Genomic DNA, 21,640 nt, shown 5'->3' with positions numbered 1-21,640 from the left:
CCCTTTTTTTTCCCTTTTCCCTTTTCCCTTTTTTTTCCCTTTTACCTTTTCCCTTTTCCCTTTTTTTTCCCTTTTCCCTTTTCCCTTTTCCCTTTTTTTTTCCTTTTCCCTTTTCCCTTTTTTTTCCCTTTTCCCTTTTCCCTTTTCCCTTTTTTTTCCCTTTTCCCTTTTCCCTTTTCCCTTTTTTTTCCCTTTTCCCTTTTCCCTTTTTCCCATTGTGTGCCAGCTCTGCTGCTGACAGGGAGAAGGGAGCTGGTGGCAGATAGATAGATAGTAGGAAAAGGCCAAGAAAGGAAAGCGATAGAGATGGGAGAAGACACAAGAAAGCAGAGATAAAGATGTGAAGAGGACTTGATGGAAGGAGGACTCAACTGGGAAGTTTCCAAATAACCACTTCAGATTTCATGATGCTGGTGATATCATGAGGAAAAATTTACAATTGTCCTATTATTCCATCAAATATAAAAGCACTTATGTTCTTTGAGTAACTTTTCTTGTAGGCATGGAAGGTGTCTCTGTTTAAGTCATTGTCTCTTGGACTACTAGGGAATATATCGTTCCAGTTACAAGATCACTGACATAATGAAATCTTTCGAGCATTTTCCACTGTACAGTATGTATAAAGAGATGGTTATTTTGGCACATTTTGAGCAGAACATTATGGAAGCTAAGCTTTCAGTAAAACTCTAGTTACGCATCTGTTTCAGTTCTTAAATTTCCCTCTATCGAATTTTACTGAAGGAAAACTTACTGAACCTTTGCACATGGTAATCTATAAGCTGGTATCATTTTATTAGAATCAGGGAAAATCATGAATCTGCAGTTCAAGTGATGTGGATTTTATTGCAGAGAAAGAAAACTCCTCAACACTGCATTGTCTTGTTTGTTAAAGGTAGTGGCTTGGGGGTTATATATTTCTGTATTTCTGTCATTCTGTTGTTTCGGTCTCTGTTTGGACTGTGGGATTAAGGATTGGCTCTACCAGTTTGTAGCTGTCCTCTTTCATTTGTCCATATGAAATACCCTTCGTGGCCTTTTAGAGCAGACTTCCAAAAGATAACTTCTGTGTTCTATTTACCAAGTTACCAATACGTACATTAAAAAAAACATACAAACATCTGAACTGTAGGGAGCTCACTCACAGGCTGGCTTTCTGTGGAGCAGTGCCTGGGTGCCAGAGGAGAGCTAAAATAGAAATTGTCTCCTCTAGGGATTCTTCATGGGGGAGATGTTCAGAGTAGCTCTCCTCTTGTGAAATTTGGAAATTCTCAGGGTAAAGCTACCACATGGCATTTTTTTAAAAGTTGATGATGTATGTAGGGAAATGACAGTAACAGTTCTGAGAAGTAACGTAAGTGACTGTTTTCCTGGGCTGGAGGTTGGATAGAAATCCTCATGAGATGAGCCATTCTGCCTGTGGCTTAAAAGCAAGGCATATCTGGGTGATAGAATAAATGCATTATTTGACTCCTAGAAAGCAGGGCTGCAGTCTAACGGATCTGGAAGGAAAGCACGGTGCTGAATGCAGCAGTCTGAGCTGTGCTTCAGCTTGCAATGGAGAACGTTTAGAGAGGAGTTTGGTTTTAAGAATAGAGTTGATAAAAGTAGGTATCTGTGAATCAGTAATGCTTTTATAAAGTTTAAAAGGTTGGGGAGTGTGCGTTTGGTTGGCGGGAGACCACTTTAAAGCACCGGTGTAATTTGCCAAGTTTAAAGATGGGGAACGAAGAAGGGCGAAAGGTGCTGTGTTAGGAAACGGGATGGTAACAGCACTCAGATGCAGCCTACTGTTCTCCGGGATGATGGGCAAGGTTAAAAAAAGAGGTGTAGGGTATTTAAAGGGGAATGGAATAATTGAAGCTTTTAATGTGGAAATTTGCTCCCTCTTTTCTTAAAACTATGTCTTTACTTCACAGCAAGCAAGGGCAGAGCAGGAAGAGGAATTCATCAGTAATACTCTATTTAAGAAGATTCAAGCTCTGCAGAAAGAAAAAGAAACACTTGCAGTAAACTATGAAAAGGAAGAGGAATTTCTCACTAATGAGCTCTCCAGAAAACTGATGCAGGTAATTGATGCCTTTACTGATGTTTCTCCTAGGAGCCTCAGGACTGATTGGTGGCTGAACTTTTTTGTTGGTGTGACTGCAGTCAGAGAGGCATGTGGTCAGACTGTAGCTGTTGTAAAGCTGACACTTGATAAAGGCAAAGTACAAGCGACTTAACGACTAAGAGGTTTTTTAATATGTTACTTTAAAGTTTGCAGATGCAAACTAATAGTGTTGAGAACCTGAAAGTTTATATACAGATGCGAATAAATGGATGTAGCTTAAAGTAAATGTTAACTGTCGTACAAAAGAGAGTTACTGGTTAATTTAAAACGTTAGTGAAACAGACACTTTTTTCTGGAGTATTTGATATTTAACAGGAGTCCTGAAATGTTAAACTTTATGTACAAGAATGCGCAGTGATGCTTGAAAGAAACTTTATCTGTAAGTATATCCATACTTTTAACAAAACAGTTTCTTCTCTTGAATTAAAACGCTAACGCCAGTCAGGTACTAAAAGTAAAAAGTTGAAGATGCTGGGACAGTTTATGGCAGAGAAACTTCTTTCTTTACCCAAGTTGCTAATTTTCGGAAAGCAGGTAAGTATTTGTTGGAAGTGTTGTGTATGCTTGTCCTGTTCCAATAGATGTGGCTAAATACCTGCTTTTGGCCTCTGTAGGAAGGATACGGAGTTAGGTGGATGTTTGGGGTGATCCACTTTGGCTTTTTTCATGCCCTTACTTATAAGCTTTGTCATGAAAAACTTAGAAGTTTTAAAGGACCTGATTTGTATTTTGTAAGCATTTCTTATGTTCTGCAGCTGGAGACTTAAGGCATGTTTAGCCTTGCAGTTAGAGAACATACTGTTTGGAAACATTAGAGCTGATCGTGTCTGACCCTTGTTTCTGAAAACTGAGACTTCCATGACTTTGTCTATTTGATGCCTATTATCACGTAGTAAGTTAAGGATCAAGACAAAATATCCTCAGTCTGGTATTACTATTTCCCCTTGCTGTTCTTGAGGACTAACAAGAGTGTTTCTGAGTAAGACGTACAGTTACTCTCAAAGTCGTACATTTTTATGAAAAATAGAGAAGCAGATGGCAGTAAAATAGAGGTATTGAGTGTTCTTTTCTAAATGAAGTAAGATGTAGCTATCACTATAGAAAAAGCTTTCTATTAATGTCTCTTCCTGTAAAGGGAGAAAATGGTATGTTGAACAATGTTGTTTAATTGAAAGGGGTGTGTAGACATCGGTTGCAGAACCGGGCTACTTGGGACTAGTGTACTGTGTATTGTGTAGAGCAAAGTAAAACTTACTGTAAAAGTAAAAGCATGAATTAGACTTGATTTGACTGAAGGGTTTTGAACTCATATCATGACCTTGCACACAAATTCGTGCTGCACAAGTTCTGCAGCAACTAAATTGCTATATGTAGTAACTGCTTAAACTATGCTTAGCCTTTTTCCTGGAGTTCATCGGAGACTGCTTTAAAGCTGTTTAGTATCTTTAGCTTTAGTAAAGTATCTTTAACAGCTCTTAAATTACTAATTTTATGTAAAATAGGTTCACACGTTAGAAATATAAACTTCTTGTGAACCTTAAAATACAATTAATTTGTATTCTTTTCTGCTATAGACTTTCAGAAAGTATCTAGGAAAAAACCTAGAAATCTACTGTTCTCAAAGTGGTCCAGGGAGTGCCTTATTGTAATGTACGAAATAATGCAAGGGCATTATGCTATTTATCCGTTGGAAACCCTTAAAAGGTGTAACTTCATTTTCACTAGTGAGAGAAAGTTTCAGAGAAGCATGTATATCTGAAACAGAATGCAAGTGTAAAACTGGTGACATATTATTCTCGCCTTTTGTAGCCATTTGGAGAAAATCCTCAGTTTTGGATTCAGCATCATCCCGTAAATTTTACCCAGCTTTCAGTAGGTAAGCTGCAAGCTTCTGCTGAAAGGAAGTAACTATATAGCCATAACTACAATAGTATGGAGGTAAAATTCTGACCACCACCTGATTTTATTAAGCAGTATCTCAGCCTACAGCCTTACACTGCTTTTCATGTGGCCTTCCTATAAGGCTCATCTAGCGTTTGATAAATGTGGTCGTGTCATCCAGAAGATTTTAAAAGGTGACAGTTCTAAAATGCACCTGTGTTCCAAATTGTTAGTCCTAAAGCTGTGTAATTTCTCGCAGCATCATTAGGTAGCACTTTTTGGAAGTGAATTGTGTTTGTCCTCTATCTAAATACTAACCCAGCTTACTTGAAAAAGAGAACAGCTGTCAGCATCCTGTTGGTGTTGGTAGCAGTTGTGGCTGTGAAGGGCGAGTGCTTACAGGTTCACCTGTTCACTGCAGGGCACAGAGGAGATGATGATAAGGGAAATGTCAGACCTCTAGTGCAAAGTGTATTTTAATCTGTGTCAGAGGAATCTGCCTGATCAGCAGGTTTTGTAGTCCATACATCTGGATGACTTTTTGTACCTTTGCAGTGGCTCAAGACTTCCATCACAGGTGGAGGATTTGTTTGTTTGTTTTAAAGCAAACAACTTAGTATTAAAATTATTACTCTGTGTGTATGCTGAATGCAGATCTCATTTCGTAGCTTGATTATGTCTTTGATGTGAAATGCCAAAAATGTATAGTAATGTATTCTCCTAAACACGAGTAACATGCTCAGCAGCTTAGTAGTTACGCAAAGGAAATGGTCCCTTTCCCTAAAGAGTTTACCTGTAGAATTAGGAAACATTTGAATATTACTGTATGTTTCCACAAATATGATTTTCTGTCTCTATAGTGATCATGGATTTAGTAAGCTGATATTAGAATATTGGTGAGTTGCAGGCAATTTTCTTCTGTAGCAAAGAACTGAAAATAATATTGACATTTATTTTTGTTTCCTGAAAGCTTATCTGTTGTTTGGAAAATTTGATTCTTCAATTATGAATTCTGGAAATTATACCTGTGTAGGCTGCAAGATAAAAAATCTGATAAGAGAAACTCCTGATATTGCAGAGAAACTTGTTTTGTGGAAAAGAGGACATAATTAGCACACGTCACATGGTCAACTTAGTATTTATTACAACATCTTTTCTAGTTTGGGATGCTCTTCCCATTACACAGGTGTAGTGTTAAATTCCTCTGAGTAATGTTTTCAGACACAGAAAGTTAAGATAATTACAGTTTACTTCTTTGAGATTTGTCATTGCCAATACTTACCATTACCTACTAGAATGTAGCAATTCTGTCGTTATTAGAGGATGCAAGACTGATGAGGCAGGTATAAGGCTAATAATGGATTGATAAATGCCCACTTCCATTTTCGGTATCTTTGCTCTGGAGAGAATTCTAGCTAAATTAGATGGATGGACTTTGAATGATGACTTAACCAGAAATACAGTAGTCTTCAGTGGAAGTGTGGGCAGTAATTGGTTGCTCCACTGTTCTTTGCTATTTAATTAAACTCTTAACCTCTGTGATTGCCAGGCAACATTGGTCTGACTTGGAACTAGACTTCAAAATTCATGCTGTCAGACATTGTGCATCAAATGGCTTCCTGGATTTTGTATAACTAAGGGAGGGGAAAAAAAAAAAAAAGCATGTGAACTTGTTTTGTCTAAGACTTTGCCTTTTGAAATGGAGGGAGGGGTATAATTCTGGTAAGCTGGATATGATAATGTAGTCTCTTAATTTTTCAAGTATTTACTAGTCTGTGCCTGTGTCAGAACTGCTGCCATGTTATTCAGTTGGAAGCCACCTAACAGAGGGGACCTTTTTCATAGTGCCTGTGTGTTTTTTGCTTTGTCAAACCTTTGTTTGTCACATTTGTAAGGGCTTACGCATCACATTCAGAGTGACATCTGGAATGAGCTCCCAGAATGGTAAAACGTTTTAAATGTGAAAGCTGTCTGCCAGAGCATGAGCTGCAGCGCTCCTCGCTGACAGCCTAGCAAGAATTTCTCAGTTCAGCATGATGTGCATTACTATTATAAAACACAGAGTGGCATCAGGTTTTCAATATTGTAAAAATTAATTGCTTACATTTTACTGTGTGCCAGACTTATTCTAAACATGCACAGTAGCACATAAAAGAAGGTCTTTTTTCACGGGAATAGTGCTGTCTTCCTGTTGCCAGGCTTTATGGTGCCATACCATTGCTTGATAATACCTGTTTATAACTGTATGGCATTAGCTTTTACTGCCTCTACAAGCCGGATAAATAAGTGTATGCTTTTACTAGTTAAATTTCCTTTGTTTAGCATAATTTTTAATTTTCTAGGCTGAATGCTGCGGAGATGAAGGAGCACATGCATCTCAACAGAGATTTTGGAGTAAACAAGTTTTTCATCACATACATTCCTGATAAAGTTCTTATAAGCTTTGTATTCATTCACTATGTTTTTCCATATACGTACTGTAAATATATTTTTGTCTACCTGACTAAGTCTCTGGAAAGTTTGAAACCATGTAGACTCCTCAATCTCTAGTCATTGTAGAATGATAGTAATATTTTGCACAGTATCATTAGAAGTGTTTTGATGCAGGATCTGTTCTTGCAGCTGTGGCCATGGACTTGTTGAGTTACTGGTTTGAAACTTAAAGTAGTAAACCTTGAAAATTCATCTTTTGCGAAACAAGCCTGCTTAAAAGAGTAAATAATTTTAAATATTGTTTGAACTTACAAAGTCAATTATTCTTTAAATTGCGCAACAGTCCTTTTCAAAATCAAATACAGATTTTTTTTTTTTTTTCAATGCCTGTATGTTTTTGGAAGTACAAATTGGTCCAAGTATCTGTCCTTGAAAGTAAAATGTTACGACATGCCAAGATAATAGCATAATGTGCAGTCAGGCAGATTAAGTAATTGGGAGGCTGTACAGAACTATTTCTCATGCAAGTCTGATTCTTCACAATTCTTTCAAAAATTACAAGTCTGTAAACATAAGCTATTACCCTTCCTGCTCTGCAAAATACGATGTGTCAGCTCGAGGATGCAAATGTGATAGTGCGGAATAAGCAGTCAGCTCATCTATCATTTATTTGATGAACATCTGGACAGAAAGAGGAGACAAACTGCTGATACAAATTTGTTAATAAATAAGACTTTCAGGATGCAGCAAAGGAGGAATTGGACAACTTCTGAGGGCTGGAGTACTAAAAATAGGCTGTCAGTATGATGTACAAGGTCATAGTCTGGGGAATAAATGAAGGCTTGTTTTTTTTTAAGGGGAAACTTCATCCATTAGCTCCATTATTTCATAAAAAACACTTTCTGCTGTCCCAGAATAAGCCAGTACAGTAAGGAAGTAAGGTAAATGTGGTCCTGCATTGTGTCAGGGAACTTATTTCTGCAGAGAGAGAAGGATATTACTGTAGTTGTATAGGACTTACCTGAACTAAAGCATGCACTCTTTCTGCTGCTTTGTATTTGATAGCCCCATTCTCACTTTAAACTACTGTCTCTCTTGCACTGAACCCATCTCTGGTCTTCGGTAGCTGAAAATTGCCCCAGTATCTCTCCTACAGTTTTCTATAAGACATTACATTCAAGGTGACACGTTGTAACACGGTTTTTCTTTCTCTTTAGCTGGCAGCTGTAGGTGTATCTGTAAACAGTTGTTACTATAATTGCATGTAATTAAAAACAGTTTGAAAATACTCTCTTACTTCACTAAGTAAAATAAACATTATCCACCAGTGTTTTACCAGTGGATATTTTCTCACTGTTAGCTATTATGTTTTTCAGCGTTAGGGTTTCAGCATTAGCTGGTTTTCTTTGCTTTGGTTTGCTTTTGCGATCAAAGCCAATAAAAGGGAAAAAATATTTTACACAATTATGAGTGACAGACATCATCAACTTGTATTTTGGGGTGTGTTCACAGAATCACAGAATGTTAGGGATTGGAAGGGACCTCAAAGGATCATCTAGTCCAATCCCTCTGCCGGAGCAGGACCACCTAGATCAGATTAGTGTTATTAGTATTTTTCTCCCACTTTGAATAATGAAGCTGAAAGGGTGAAGGGGAGAAGCACAGTAAAGTAGGTTCATCAGGATGTCCGAGAGGGCTTTCATGTTGTAATCCCTTTTAGCACTCAAGGGGAAAGGGTTTGTGGGTTTCTTTTTATTCCCAGTCACTTTGCTTTCTGGTGTATTTATGTTAAAATCAGAATGGAAGATATTAACGTAGTAGATCTTTTCTGGCTTCATTTAGTAGCTTTCTGATCAGCTGGAATGGTCCTTCGGCTGCATTATGTTCACACTCCCAAGGTAGGGTTTAGTAGATTCTGCACATCAGCTCCCCTGTGATGGAAATTCCAGCAAACTTTAAAAGAAATGATTTGACTAGCAAGACTGTGCTATTGCAGCTCAGTTTGTTTTAAATAACACGGTAGTTGTGTTTGCATGAAGCGCACAAGAGCGAGAAAACAGTATTTGTTGTTAAGTTGGCTTGCGGTGCCTTCATCGGGCTGCGTGGTCTCCCTGACTGGCTGGACTGCAAGTGCTCGCGGTTCCCATTCCCAACGGCACGCTTTCTCTTGGCAGCATCTGTCCTCAGGCTGAGCAAGAGATGCTGGCTGTGTGCCTTTGCGCACAGTTTGATTTGCTAACCAAATATATGCTGATTACAGCAACGGGCTTTGGTCTCAGTTTTTAGCTAGGTGGAAAAAAAAAAACCCAAACATCTAGCTTTTTTTAATGAAGCAAAATGAAAATCGATGAAAGTGCAGCAAGTACCTTGAGCTGCACTCAAGGTGATCCACGTGCTGTCTGCTCCTTCAGCTCTTTGGCTGTCTTCAGTCTGAAACTGTGCCTGCTGCCTAGGGGTGGGGAGGGACAGGAGAGGGGTTTACGAAGTTATAAACTGAATAACATCCTTTTCATATTAAACCTGGTTTTTTTTACAACCAAGCATAAATGCAATACTGAAATAAGAAACTTCAAATTTTTGATTATCAAACAACACAAACAGTATTTTGATTTAGAAGTGTGAATATACATTTTTCTTCCAGTCTCACTTAGCAGCCCTGTGTATTCTCACATGAGAAATGAAATGGCTTTATTTCCAACTAGGCAGTCTAACAAAATTTCCTAACCATTTGATCAGGAGCCGCCATGTTAGTCTGTGATTATTGTGTTGGAGTCTAGGTGGCTTCCTCCAGTGCATGGGGATTTCGGTGAATGTCAGGGGTTTTGTAAAATGTGCTGTAATTTAGTAAGTGAAATGAATAAATCTCATTCATTTTTTTAATTACTATTCTGGTAGTTATTTTAATTTGCGAAAAACAAATTCTCCAAATTGATAAGCCCTGAAAACACAGTCAAACTGCAAACTTCTCCCATGTGTATATTGCCAGGTAGTTCCTGTCTGCCTGATGCTCTCTCCACACAAGCCTTTCTGCTCTGAACTCTCTGCCAGGCTGCACTTCACAGACCATCTTGTCTCTAAATGGCAGCAAAAGGAACTGAATTAATGAACTCGCCATTTTAGCTTGTTTTAAAATCAAAGTACGTTTCCTCACCGTGGATATCCAGCAACCTCGACTTGTGTCCCTGACTGTGGGGTGTGTCTCCATTTCCTCAGGCTTTCCTCACACATTTAAACGCTATGATGTTACGTATCATTATGTGATAGCCAGAAGAACTGGGGTACAAAATAAGCAGGTGGGAAAAAGTGCCTGCAATTCTTAGTGGATGGAGAGAGCACAGTGTGATTACACCATTGTCTTTTGGTGACATTTGCTTTTCCCTGAGTCAAATCACATGTTCGTACCATGGTGCCAGTCACACTGGTTTAGCTGCAGGAAGACTTGGATCCCTATCTCAGAGGGATTCCATTGTGATTTTGACTTCAGTGTTAAAAGTGACTCAGCTCGAAGTCATAATTTATGTTAAAATGTGGGTTCATTTGGGGTTTTTTGTTTGTTTGTTTCCATCTGCTTGAGAGCTTTGAGTAAAGATTTTCTTCACTGTAAATATTAACCGAAAAAGATTTTCCCTTGAGTGTTAAGAAAATTTATGACATTGATTTGAAATAACCAGTGTTTTGTCATCAAAATCTTTTGATTCTTCATAGCATAGGAATAGAAATCAGATTTATTTTATTTATAAATTGATTTTTTTTTTTTTATCTTGTTGCACAGCAATTTCAGTAGTATGACTTCAGTCATGATTTTAAGCTTTCAGCTGCCTGGGAGAAAGAAGTGCTAAGACCTGCATTTTATGCTTTGTTTATTTGTTTTATGCTTTGGATGCTCTTGAGATGAGGCATTTAGATTAAAATTAATGCTTTTGTGAACATTATGATAGATTTTTGACTTTTGAAATGTCTATAATTATTTCATGTTATATATAATGTATCTATTTTGATTTGACTGTATTAAACTGTGTTCCATTTACAAAGCAGATGGAAGTAAACTACATTTTCAAATATTTAAAATGATGCTTTTTGAAGGGTTGTTGGTTGAACTGTGCATTTTGAAGTCTTTTGAGAAGAATTATCAGTAGCAAATCTAATGTGCAGTAAGAATAAACATGCAAGTAAACATATAAAAGGTGCGTAAGGTTTCTTACTTTTATTTGTGTGTTTAAAATACTTCTGTGTCTTCTGAATTTTTAGCTGCAGCATGAGAAAGCTGAACTGGAGCAGCATTTAGAGCAGGAACAGGAATTTCAAGTGAACAAACTGATGAAGAAGATTAAAAAACTGGAAAATGATACAATTTCGAAGCAGCTCACCCTGGAGCAGGTAACTCCTTACTTTCAGATTTGTATGACTATAAAACAAGGAAAAAAAAAAAAGCAACAAAACCCACCCTTGTGTTAGATTTGACTTCATTTTTTAAGTATGTAAGAAGCTGGGCGGTATCAAGAATATAGAAAAGACAGTTTGACTTTCAAAGCAATAATTTATTATGAGAAACTTTTGGTTATTTTTTTTTCATGGCCATTTTAACTTTTAGTAGCCTTACCACAGACCTTCGTATCCAGTGGACAGCTGTGAGTTTTGCAAATGCAATTTTTTTTAAGTAATGCTTCTTGTTGCTCTTCATTAGCTTCCACTCTGATGCTGTTGGTGAGGAAGGCTGTCACTTTTGACAGTGGTTAAGCACAACAGTAAACGGTATGTACGTGGTCTCGTTGTGCTTTAGGTCACCTTTTTGTGGCAGCTTGGATAGCACAGGACTCAAACCGTGAGATGTCAGCTGTGTGTATACTTAAAAAGATTTGAGATTCGACTACATCCAACTCCCTTTCTGTCTAGACAGTTACGAAGATTGCAGATATAAAACACCACTTGTTTTGGTCATGTTTCCACTGGAAGTTTAGACATTGGGACTGCTCTTATGTCTAATTTTAGGCACATGCATCAAACCATCTCAGTGGTGTTAATAGGAGTCCTTTTGACTTAAAAGGCAAACTGATGAAACATACAGACTTGTTAGAGGACTTCAGCTTTTCTGGCTTGTGGAAGCCCAGTAATTTGGGTGGTGTAAATATAGTACATTATTTCTGTGATTTTTTTTTTTTTTTTTTTTTTTTTTTTGCTGTTCTCATCAGATGTGGAACTTTGTAGTTGCTGGTAATCTGCATTTCTACCAGTTTTATATGATTCCTATTTCTGTTGATATTGTGGATAAGTTAATTAATGACTGTCTTAATGATGAAATGAGTTTTCTTGATTCTTATTCTAATATTCTGTATGGAGAGATCTATGGAACAAACGGGAAAATAGAAAGGTAGGAAGATGTAGTTGCCAGAAAATTCTTAATCAGTATGGAAATTAACGTGAAATAGAAATAACTCTCTTAGCCACAAGGTGGTGGTGGTGACCACTTAATCAAAATGCAAAGTAAGGTTACATATTAAGCTGTTTTAATCTTTGAAATGTTAGCATGAGTCACAGCTGAAAGCTTAATGGCATTTATTTTTGTGTCATTGTTCTGAGCTGACAGACATGTGAAATCATAAAATTTGAAACTTGTTGCTACATTTGAATATGAATGATAAATTGTTCAAAAAGCACGGGAGCTCAGAGGTCTTTTTCTCAAATATCTGACCTTGAAAACTTGCTTTCTTTATGAAGATGTTAAATTTGACTCTCAGTCTTACTTAGAAATTCCATACATATTTATATGTAATGCAACATATACCTTTGTTTTCTTTTACAGTAAGATATAGTAAATTTCAAGTTACTTTGAACTTCAGCATACTTTCTTCTCTTACACAAATTAAAAGCCAAACAAAAACAACAAACTTACTGTGCTAATTAGCCAGTTGAAGGAAGCAACAGCATTTGGGGCGTATACCATACCTAGCAAGAAGCCACCAAAAGTTGTGAGCACAGCAATGTTGCCTTTATTGTACATATAGGCAATTAAGGAAGAGAGAGTCACAATGCTTCAATGTAACCTTTGGGAGACCTGTTTAAACAGCTGTGAAAGGAGTACTTCTGCAATGCTTTGGACATAATCTAGGGCTGCATTGCTAGATCTGTCACTCTAATCAGTGAGCAGATATTTACAACACATGTTCACTAAACTATTATTTTTAAAATATGGAGTATGAATTATCTATGCTTTGTGTCCTTCCTCCTTTACTTTCTCTCATCTGAGCTGCTTGTGCCACAGGATATTGGTAGGTAGCCAGTTTGTTGCCGTGATGGTTGCATAGAATGTTATTCCTAAATAAAAAATCAAGTTGGATCTTAGAGTTCAAATGTGACAGAGTTTCTTAGTTAGTTTTCTTATTTATTAAGCTTATTTGTTAAGCTTAGTTTTCTTAAGTCAGCTTGAAGAGGCAGAACATTCTTCTCTGAAGTCTAATAGTGAAGAAATTGGCAACATGTGACTATTTCATTAGCTGAATGTCTCAGTTAAAATGAGCAGTAATGTTCTGTGTTATAGTTCAGTGGTTTGAAAGGAAGTAAATAGCTGTCAGTTTTGTCCTGCAGCGGCCAAGATTGTGTAGTCTTGCTGTTACTCTTTTTAATTGCTTTTCTGTTTCATACAGTACGGTGAGAAAACTTGGATTGATGCAGTTAGGAGATGAGAAATAAGAACTAAACTGCTAATAATCATCTCCTATGTCTGCTTCTTTAAAAGGAGAACATGAAATGTGTAAAATGTTCTGAAAAGAGTCTTGGAGAGCGGGAAAGAATTAAAGCTACAAAGGGAAAGGGGCAGATGAGAAGCAGAGAAGTGAAATTTGGGGTAGTGGGCTTAGGCAGAGATTATATTCAACTTTCATTGACTTGGAAGATCTCCTTTTCCGGAGGGAACAGTTGTGCTTGTTAGTAAGTTGGCAAGAAGACTGAAGAAGCGGTAATCCAGGAATACACAGACAATGGGTATTTTAGCTGCTTTTGAAGTAAAGTAAGTGTACGTGTGAAAGAGAGTCAGACATTAAGAAACACAATTGGATCATGAAGAAAGTTAAAATGAATTTTTCCCTTCCTCTGAAGGGAAGATTGTGATCCAAAAAAGCAAGCAATACTTCCTTGTTTCCCTGTTGTGATGTTAAAAATTAAATTATGTTTGATTGAAATGTAACCTTGAACCCATATGGAATGACACTAGTATTGATACAGCTGCTGGTTTGGTCTTGATATGATCTCATTCTGCTTATTTTAGTTCAGAATATTATCACATTCCTAACAAATTCATTGACTCAAGTTGTCTACGTTTCAATATACACCTGAAACTACCTAGTACAAAAAAAACATACCTATTCTCTGAATTCACAGTTCTGGTCAAGATGCTGCAGTTGCCTCTCCTGTAGGTTCAATTCAAGGTGTTCATCCTCAAAGCTTTAATATCCTGATACTGGGTGGAACTGAGACAACCGTCAAGATCAGGAAAGGAAGATAGTTGTTTCCAGTGTGTTTTCACATTGCTGGAAATGTGGAGGTTTAGATCTCTGTTTCACAACCCATTGTCTCTGGTGTTTCATCAGAGCGTTTGTGTCAGCCTTCAGAGCACAGCACAAGGCTCATTTGTATATTGTTCCTGATGATCTGGCTTTGCCGTTGTGCATGCTCACCTACATGCAGATTTCTAATTAATGGACTCTGCTGCCTTGGTGATGGTTGCTATAATACTAAATGTAATCTTAGATTTTTCAAATCCAAGTTTATAAATGATTTACTCTGTCTGCAAGTCCCAGTGTGCTCTTCTTCCTACCATTAAATGAAATAGATTTATTTTCACCAGTATGTTTATGTGGGCCAGTTTAGTGCTAGATCAATAACATAGTCGTAACAGGACTGTGCCAGAGCAAGTGAGTCTAAACCATGCTGCACTGAAGTGGTGCAGAAACCATTGCTGCAGAAGTAGTGATCTGCAGTCAAACCTCTTTCATCGGGTGCTTGTATAGCTAGCTATGCAATGCAGTGAAGATCTGTGTGTTGGTAATGGAGAAGCACGGTGTGCAGATTCCCAGAATGTTTTGTGTACCTTTTTCCCCTCTAAATGCTGTCGGCCCCAAGCATTGGCCAAACTGGCTAGTGAGCAGTGCTCTGGGGCAAAGCGCCCTGTGTCTCCTGGGGCTGAGCCCTTTGCCTCCGTAACACTCCAGCTGCTGCTGGCGTGGGGAGCGAAGTGTCGGTCAGGATCCAAGTTCTCATTCCTCCTGTGAGGCTGAAGCATATTGCTCCTGACTCCTCTGTTATTGAAGCGTACGTTAACAGTTGAGGGACCTTACATCTGGAAACTCAGACATGGAAAGATGTACTAAACAGTGTTTCTTTTTCTAATTATATTCTCTGTTACTCATCAATGTATGTGTGTAACTAACTCCTCTAAGCTTTGAAGAAGAAGGTTGTACATTCATTAAACTTGCACTGCTGTCTGAAGTGTGTGAGTTTAAATTTTGTTGGGGTATCTCAATATATGGTGGTTACCATAGAGCCCTTACAGGTTCAGATGCTGTAAAGCACTTCACCCAGTGATGCAGTAAATGTGCGAGGCAATCACTTAGTCTTTTTTCAGTCTTTCCATTTTGTAATGTGGGATTATTTGACAGTCAGGAAAATGGTGAGTGTTAACTCAGGCTTGGCTGGGAAAAATACTGCCTTATTAGCTTACAGTAGAATCAAAAACGTTTGTTCACACAGTAAGTGAATGGGAAGAATGTAAAGTTAAGTGTGTACTTTTATAAAGTCTTTGCTAAGATAGAAAATACATTTGTTTCTGCTAATAAGGGTTGATACAGTAACACTTAAGGCGGTTCACATAATTTTTTCTTTACTGTTTTTGTTACCTTGCTCCTTTATGTAACATGAGGTGAATGTTTCTCTTCTCTTCCATTTCTGACTCACTTAACTATGATTCTTCTACTTAAAAAGTCTAAATACTTTTCAAAAGAGTAAATGTTGGTGTAGTGAACAGTAAATTCAGTTTGAACTTCAGAGATGCATGGAAGAGATGTCTTTGAATAGGCTTGTCATGCCATCAGTGACCCCTTGTTGAGATTTCAAACTTCTCCTTCTTGGCCAGAGACAACAAGTTCTGTGAGAAAATTTTTTGTGAAGGAGATGACAACTGTGAAACTCCTGAATCTTGTTTTTTCACTGGCTCTGTGACCGATGTGTTGTGCCTGATTTTTGTCTCTTTTTACCTTTACCTGGCTGTCGTAGAGTGTCATGTAAAATGGTGTTGTTATAGCAATGATCTTTCCTAATGATGGTTCCTTGCAAAAAATATATTTCCCTAATTTTCGTTGCTTATTTCTCCTCTCCAGCTAAGACGTGAGAAGATTGACCTTGAAAATACTTTGGAACAAGAACAAGAAGCACTAGTGAATCGTCTCTGGAAGAGGATGGATAAGCTTGAAGCAGAAAAACGGTTTGTCTTGTTGCAGTGTGTGTGTTGCTGTGGGAGAGATATAATTTAATACATTATGTTCTGGATTAAATATGTTCACGTCTGTCCATAAAAGTTGGTTAATCTACAAAAACCTGGAAGTTAAACCATTTTTAAAGCTCCTTGTTTACATTATGCCAGATCCTTGATTGCTTAAAGTAGATGAAACTAAATAGTATAAGAAATGACCTGGGAAAGCTCAAAGGAATTTGCTGAATTTTTTCAACTGCTGATAGAGTCTTTTTAAAGCTTCTGGTTTGGGGTCAGCTTTATATTCATGGCCCAGAGAAAATAACATGGTGTTTTAGTGTATTTTTTGTATGAGAAGCTCTTGGTTTTTCCTCTGCTCGAACAGAAGTTCAGCTTTTTCTCAGCAGTGTGCACTCATGTCATTGAGACTTCCTGCTGCTTCTTCAATAGAAGTCAAGACAGTGAGACTTTATATTCGTGGGAAAGCTAAGATTAAAAATATGTATTAAAGCAACCTTCTCTTTAGTGCCATATTATAAGAACTCTCTTTTGGGAGGCAGTAGAAGAGAAGAAATGATTAATACCTTGTTTTCTTCTACATGTTTAAGGATAGTTATGTTAGTGTGACTCTGTGAATCTTGACTGGGGCCTCAGAAAACACCTGAGCCTAGGTGAACTGTAGGTTTTGTAGTTTTATTTTACAGAGCCTTGCTGTGTGGAAGGTGCTCTGAAGATCTACATGTGATACTTAGCAGTGGTAAATTCATAGTGGGATCCTATCCTTTGGTAGGACTTTTGTGCATCTTAGATTGAAAGCCTTCTTTAAGCCAAACCATTTGTGGTTTAATTTTTCTCAGTCTGTGTGCCTTCTTACATGGAGCTATGGTGGAGTCAGACCATTCTTTAGGACCATTTTGTATGGTATGTGTGAATACTAGGCCATGCAAAGAGTTGTGCTTTCATGGTGCTGTCCCAGCTCTTCTGGGCAGAGTTGGATCTGGCCAATCAACATGTTTCTAGTGAAGAACAGTTTCATGCTTTTAGGCTGAAAATACGTAGAATCATAGAATGGTTTAGGTTGGAAGGGACCTCCAAGATCATCTAGTTCCAGCCCCCCTGCCATGGGCAGGAAAACCCTCCACTACACCAGGTTGCCCAAAGCCTCATCCAACCTGGTCTTGAACACCTCCAGGGATAGGGCATCTCCAGCTTCTCTGGGCAACCTGTTCCAGTGCCTCACCACCCTCTGAGTGAAAAATTTCTTCCTTATATCTAATCTAAATCTGCCCCCTTTCAGTTTAAATCCATTTCCCCTTGTCCTGTCACTACACGCCCTTGTAAAAAGTCCCTCTTCAGCTTTCCTGTAGGCCCCCTTTAAGTACTGGAAGGCTGCTAGAAGATCACCCCAGAGCCTACATCATATGCTAACTCCAAAAATCATCATTTAGAATTTGTAATGTTATCTACCATGTGGTTATTTCATTATAAAAGAAGTTCGTTGCTCCTGAATTTACAATCAGTTATTATTAGAGGTACTTGAAACTTTGACTATATGGAATACCTGTCTGTTTGGAAGTTTTTATTATTTTTATTTTTTAAAAAGGGAGACTATTTGACTATGCTTCAGAAAATGTCTTGTGAAGTTTTCTCTTTTGGTGATGGTGAAATGCAGAAAAGCTTGTGTTTCACCACAGACATACTTTACTCATCTTGAATATGTGTTCTTTCTCTAAGAACATAAATTAAAAACTCGAGATTAATTGAATTTGCTTAGAAATGATTTTGTGGAATAAGTAGCGTTTAAGTATAAAATTGAAGTAACTATATGTAGTCCAGAATTTGTTTTTCCTGAGCTGTATGCAGAAATATTTCGGAGTGTCAATGTCTGAATGTTTTAGAAAATTCATTGTGCTTGGACAACAAATTTTACCTTTCGTCATTTTGAGTTAAAAAGGAAAGCATTATAAATCGTCCCAAAATTCTCTCCCCAAAACCAGTAGTTAAAATAAATATTTTATAGCTGTCAGAATCCTTGCAGTAGCTTTCTGGGGGATTTAAAGGGTTTTCTTTTCATTAGAATTGAAGGTAAAGTTGGAACTATTTTTTTATACAGAATTTTGCAGGAGAAATTAGACCAGCCAGTATCTGCTCCGCCATCACCCAGAGACATATCAATGGAGATAGATTCTCCAGAAAATATGATGAGACATATCAGATTTTTAAAGAACGAAGTGGAAAGGTTAAAGAAACAACTGAGGGCGGCACAGTTACAGCGTGAGTAAACAACTTGATTTAAATCTTTTTAAGTTTGTGTAATGTAAGATTTTTATATGCACACTGAGTTGGAATTTAAGGTAGAAGCAGGAACAAACAGGGCAGGTTTGGGTTAAAACCTTTTCATAATTATTGTTTGTTGATGTATTTCTACTGCAGTTCATTGGGTTTTTAGCTTTACTAGTAGGGTGTCTGGAAGAATCGGTAACTATTTCTTGAGTATTTTGGAGTAGAAAAAAATGTATCTTTTTTTTCTTTTTTTCAGAGACTTAACAATATTTCAACATAAGGATTTTTCAAGACATACTTATGGCGTACTTTGTAAAAGTCTTGTTAAAATTAAGAGTTACTTAAAGGAATTAACAGCTAGCAAAATAAAGTTCAGTTGTATGTAAGAATGTCACTTGTTAACGATTGCAGCTCCCTTTAAATAATTGTAACTGTGTTAGGCTAATTGTTCAGGCAGCTATTTGACTTCACCATATAGCAGAAGAAGTAATCTTATTTTGTTCTTGCCTGTGTAAGGTCATTTTGAAGGTGAACAGAATAAATAGTTGTGTAGAAATCCTTGTGTTTCTGTTGGGAAAAGTGTCATGGACCCTTGGCCAGAAGTGGAAAGCCTGCTTCTGCCCCGTCTTTCAAGAGAAGAGACTACAGCTCTGAGCTCATGGTCTCAACTGGCAGGAAGGTCGCTTGCGCCTTCCTGTGATCTTTGCAATGCCGAACCTTCATTGCTTCGTGCTAAATCTAAAGCTTCTATCCGAGTTTCATCAGTTCTGCCTAGTTCTTCCTAGTCAGTAGTGTTATATTTCAATTGATAGGTAAGCAGATATCTAACCACATAAACAGAAGAATTCGGTGAGTGGGAAACAGGCAATATTCTCCCCCTCTAGTGTGCTGTCCTTGACAGGCTAACTAGAACATGCCAAGCCTCGTTTAGAGAAATAGCTTGCCAGGCGCAGCAGCTTTCCTTAAAGACAGAGATGATGGGAGAGTGCTCTTTTGCAGCGGCCTTGTGTGCAAGTTTGTGGTATTCATAATTCATGTCAGTTGAAAGAAGATAAGGACTGCTAATCTTTGTACTTGCCAATTCTGCACTGCAGCCTTCACTTGCTGAACTTCAGAATGAGAGCAAGGCCTTAGATTTAAAGTACACTCTGTACAAATCTGGCCTAATTAATTTCGTTTCAGATATTCTTGACTATTTTCAAGTGGTTTCTTTTTGAATTATTATGATTTAGAGTACAAGTTTAGAAGCATTTAAAGTAAAATTCTCATTGAAAATAAGAGAAATAAGGTTTAAAAGTACTCTTTGTGAACAGATTAAACAGCTGCAATATGAATAGCAATACAGATAGAAGTGGTGGATGTGCTAGCCTGCAAGCAGAAGATAAACCTGAAATACAGTTTTCAGTTTGGTGTTTGCAATATGTGGTCATTAGAGAACCCCTAGGATTATACATGAATACTTAATAAGATGTGCATACTAAATTCTGATATTGGTAGCACATTTTGTATTCCTGAAGCACTTACTTCTAGTCTAGGAACTGTTTTGGTATAATAATAGTTTTAGATAAGTGATACTGTTACGTTTAGAAGTGATATTTCCACAGAACAGAGATAAATCGTGTATTATTGATAGTTTGGGAACAGTCTTCTAAAACAGAAATATTTAAAGAAGTGCATAAAGAAGTGATTACAAAGCATGATGAATTGTGATTTTTTTTATTTTTTTTAATACCAAGGACTTCACTGTAAACTTGCTCAAACATTAGAAAACCTCACAAAATACATTGTATGTCATAAGTCTTCATCGTGTGTTCCATTTTATTTAAATAATCTGTCAAAATGCGTTGTAGCTTTCCACAGTTTGATTTTATCACTTTAAATAGCCTACGATACCAGACCATTTAAGTGACATTTACTGAACTTGTTTAGAATTGCAAACTGAAATTGCCCTTTGATGTAAAGAGTGAACTGCTTCTTGGCTTTTCCTATGGGTACATGTTCTACTGGCCAATCTCTATGATGAAGTGTGTAATTGAAAGAGTGCTTTAGAATACATATAAGGTAGAACTTTAATGCAAGTTTGAGTGGTTTAGGTTTCAGAACTTGTTTTGTGCTTACTCCTTTGAAATAGAAAAATACCTTTAAAATAATGTCTTGTGTGTGTGGCAGTAAAATCTTTGTAAACGTAGAATAGCATTATTTTAACGGAGCAGGAATCATTATGTTTCTTCTTTATGATTTTGGTTTTATTATTTTGTTCATAACTTTTTTCCTTTCTTTTCAAATTCATTTAAGTAAATACTTAAAACTTTTTTTTTCTTTTTACCTTTTGTTTCCAAAATTGCTTTCAACAAGTAATTTCTTTTAGTAGCTACTGTTCTGAATTAGACTTTAAACTAATGACTTGGAGATGAGAATGTTGAGTCATCTATCCTGAGCGTTTTCTGCACTCTTATTCTGTAGTAAAAATCAGGCACAACATATTTACCTGTCTGTGAAAATGGATTTTAATCAAATTTTTACAAAATTCTGGATTTCAGATTCAGAGAAGATGGCACAATATTTAGAAGAGGAGCGACATATGAGAGAAGAAAACTTGAGACTTCAAAGGAAATTACAGAGGGAAATGGAACGTAGGGAAGCCCTCTGCAGGCAACTGTCAGAGAGTGAATCCAGCTTAGAAATGGACGATGAAAGGTTTGTATTTTCTAGCCATCCAGATATGTTGGCAGTGAGCTTTTTAATCAATACTCATACTTCTTTTTGAATATTGTAGAATAAGTATTAATAGACATAACCTGTATATGGGTTTAAAACACATATCAAATTTCAGCATTGTCTGGGAATATCTTCAGTAGAATCGTATCAAACTTGTGTAGAAATGTCATTAACAGTGCAAAAATGTTTGTATCTGAAGATTGCTTAGAGTTTTGATAATGTTCATTGAAATAAATAGAGCTGTGGAGTTGAGATTCAGGATAATTCGATCATTCATAGTACCTTTGTTCTGCCCCTACATTGGTAACTGCAAGGAATTCTGTGAGGTAGGAACAACGTCCTTACTTGGGGCTAATTTGTCCTTTGCAGAAAGTAAAACGTGTTCAGCCAAAGACAAAGGCATACCGTGTAAAGCCTTAGAGAAAGGAAGCCTTTCCAGAACTGTTGGGTTGTTCTTGATGTCCAAACCATAACATCCTTGATTATTTTTTTTCTCTTCTGCAAGCTGCATTGCTTGCACTGACCTTATGGATAGTCCTGAGTTTTTAATGGGTTCATATGACGTCTTTTAATGTTTTCTGACATCATAGTCATATGACAGTGTTGTATCTTGAAAGAGGTTTTTAAGTACACTTTGAATAAAACATTCTTAATTCTTATCAAATGCTCATTATCTGGTTGTACTATTTTGCATTATTTTGGATTTATGGTGGTCCTTTAAAAAAAAAAAGTTACCCTGTGCTGTGTGTTCTTCT

At 37.1% G+C, this 21,640-nt stretch overlaps 1 protein-coding gene across 2 annotated transcripts in view; it reads left to right on the top strand.

Annotated features, from left to right (window-relative positions):
• Positions 1–21,640, top strand: part of CCDC6 (coiled-coil domain containing 6) — a 53,513-nt gene that overhangs the window by 19,111 nt on the left and 12,762 nt on the right. For both annotated transcript variants that reach the window (XR_015222346.1, XM_086616750.1), the window contains exons 2-6: positions 1,917–2,066; positions 10,673–10,801; positions 15,793–15,896; positions 17,998–18,158; positions 20,708–20,864. Coding sequence is in view for 1 of the 2 variants with exons in the window: in XM_086616750.1 (XP_086472876.1) it covers positions 1,917–2,066; positions 10,673–10,801; positions 15,793–15,896; positions 17,998–18,158; positions 20,708–20,864 (701 nt within the window). In the remaining variant the exon portion in view is untranslated. The remainder of the gene's footprint in view (positions 1–1,916; positions 2,067–10,672; positions 10,802–15,792; positions 15,897–17,997; positions 18,159–20,707; positions 20,865–21,640) is intronic.

This window comes from Tauraco erythrolophus, chromosome 9, assembly GCF_009769465.1.
Source record: "Tauraco erythrolophus isolate bTauEry1 chromosome 9, bTauEry1.pri, whole genome shotgun sequence".
Lineage (NCBI taxonomy): Eukaryota > Metazoa > Chordata > Aves > Musophagiformes > Musophagidae > Tauraco > Tauraco erythrolophus.
Note: the sequence above shows the minus strand (reverse complement) of the source record. Positions and strands in the feature narration are given on the sequence as shown.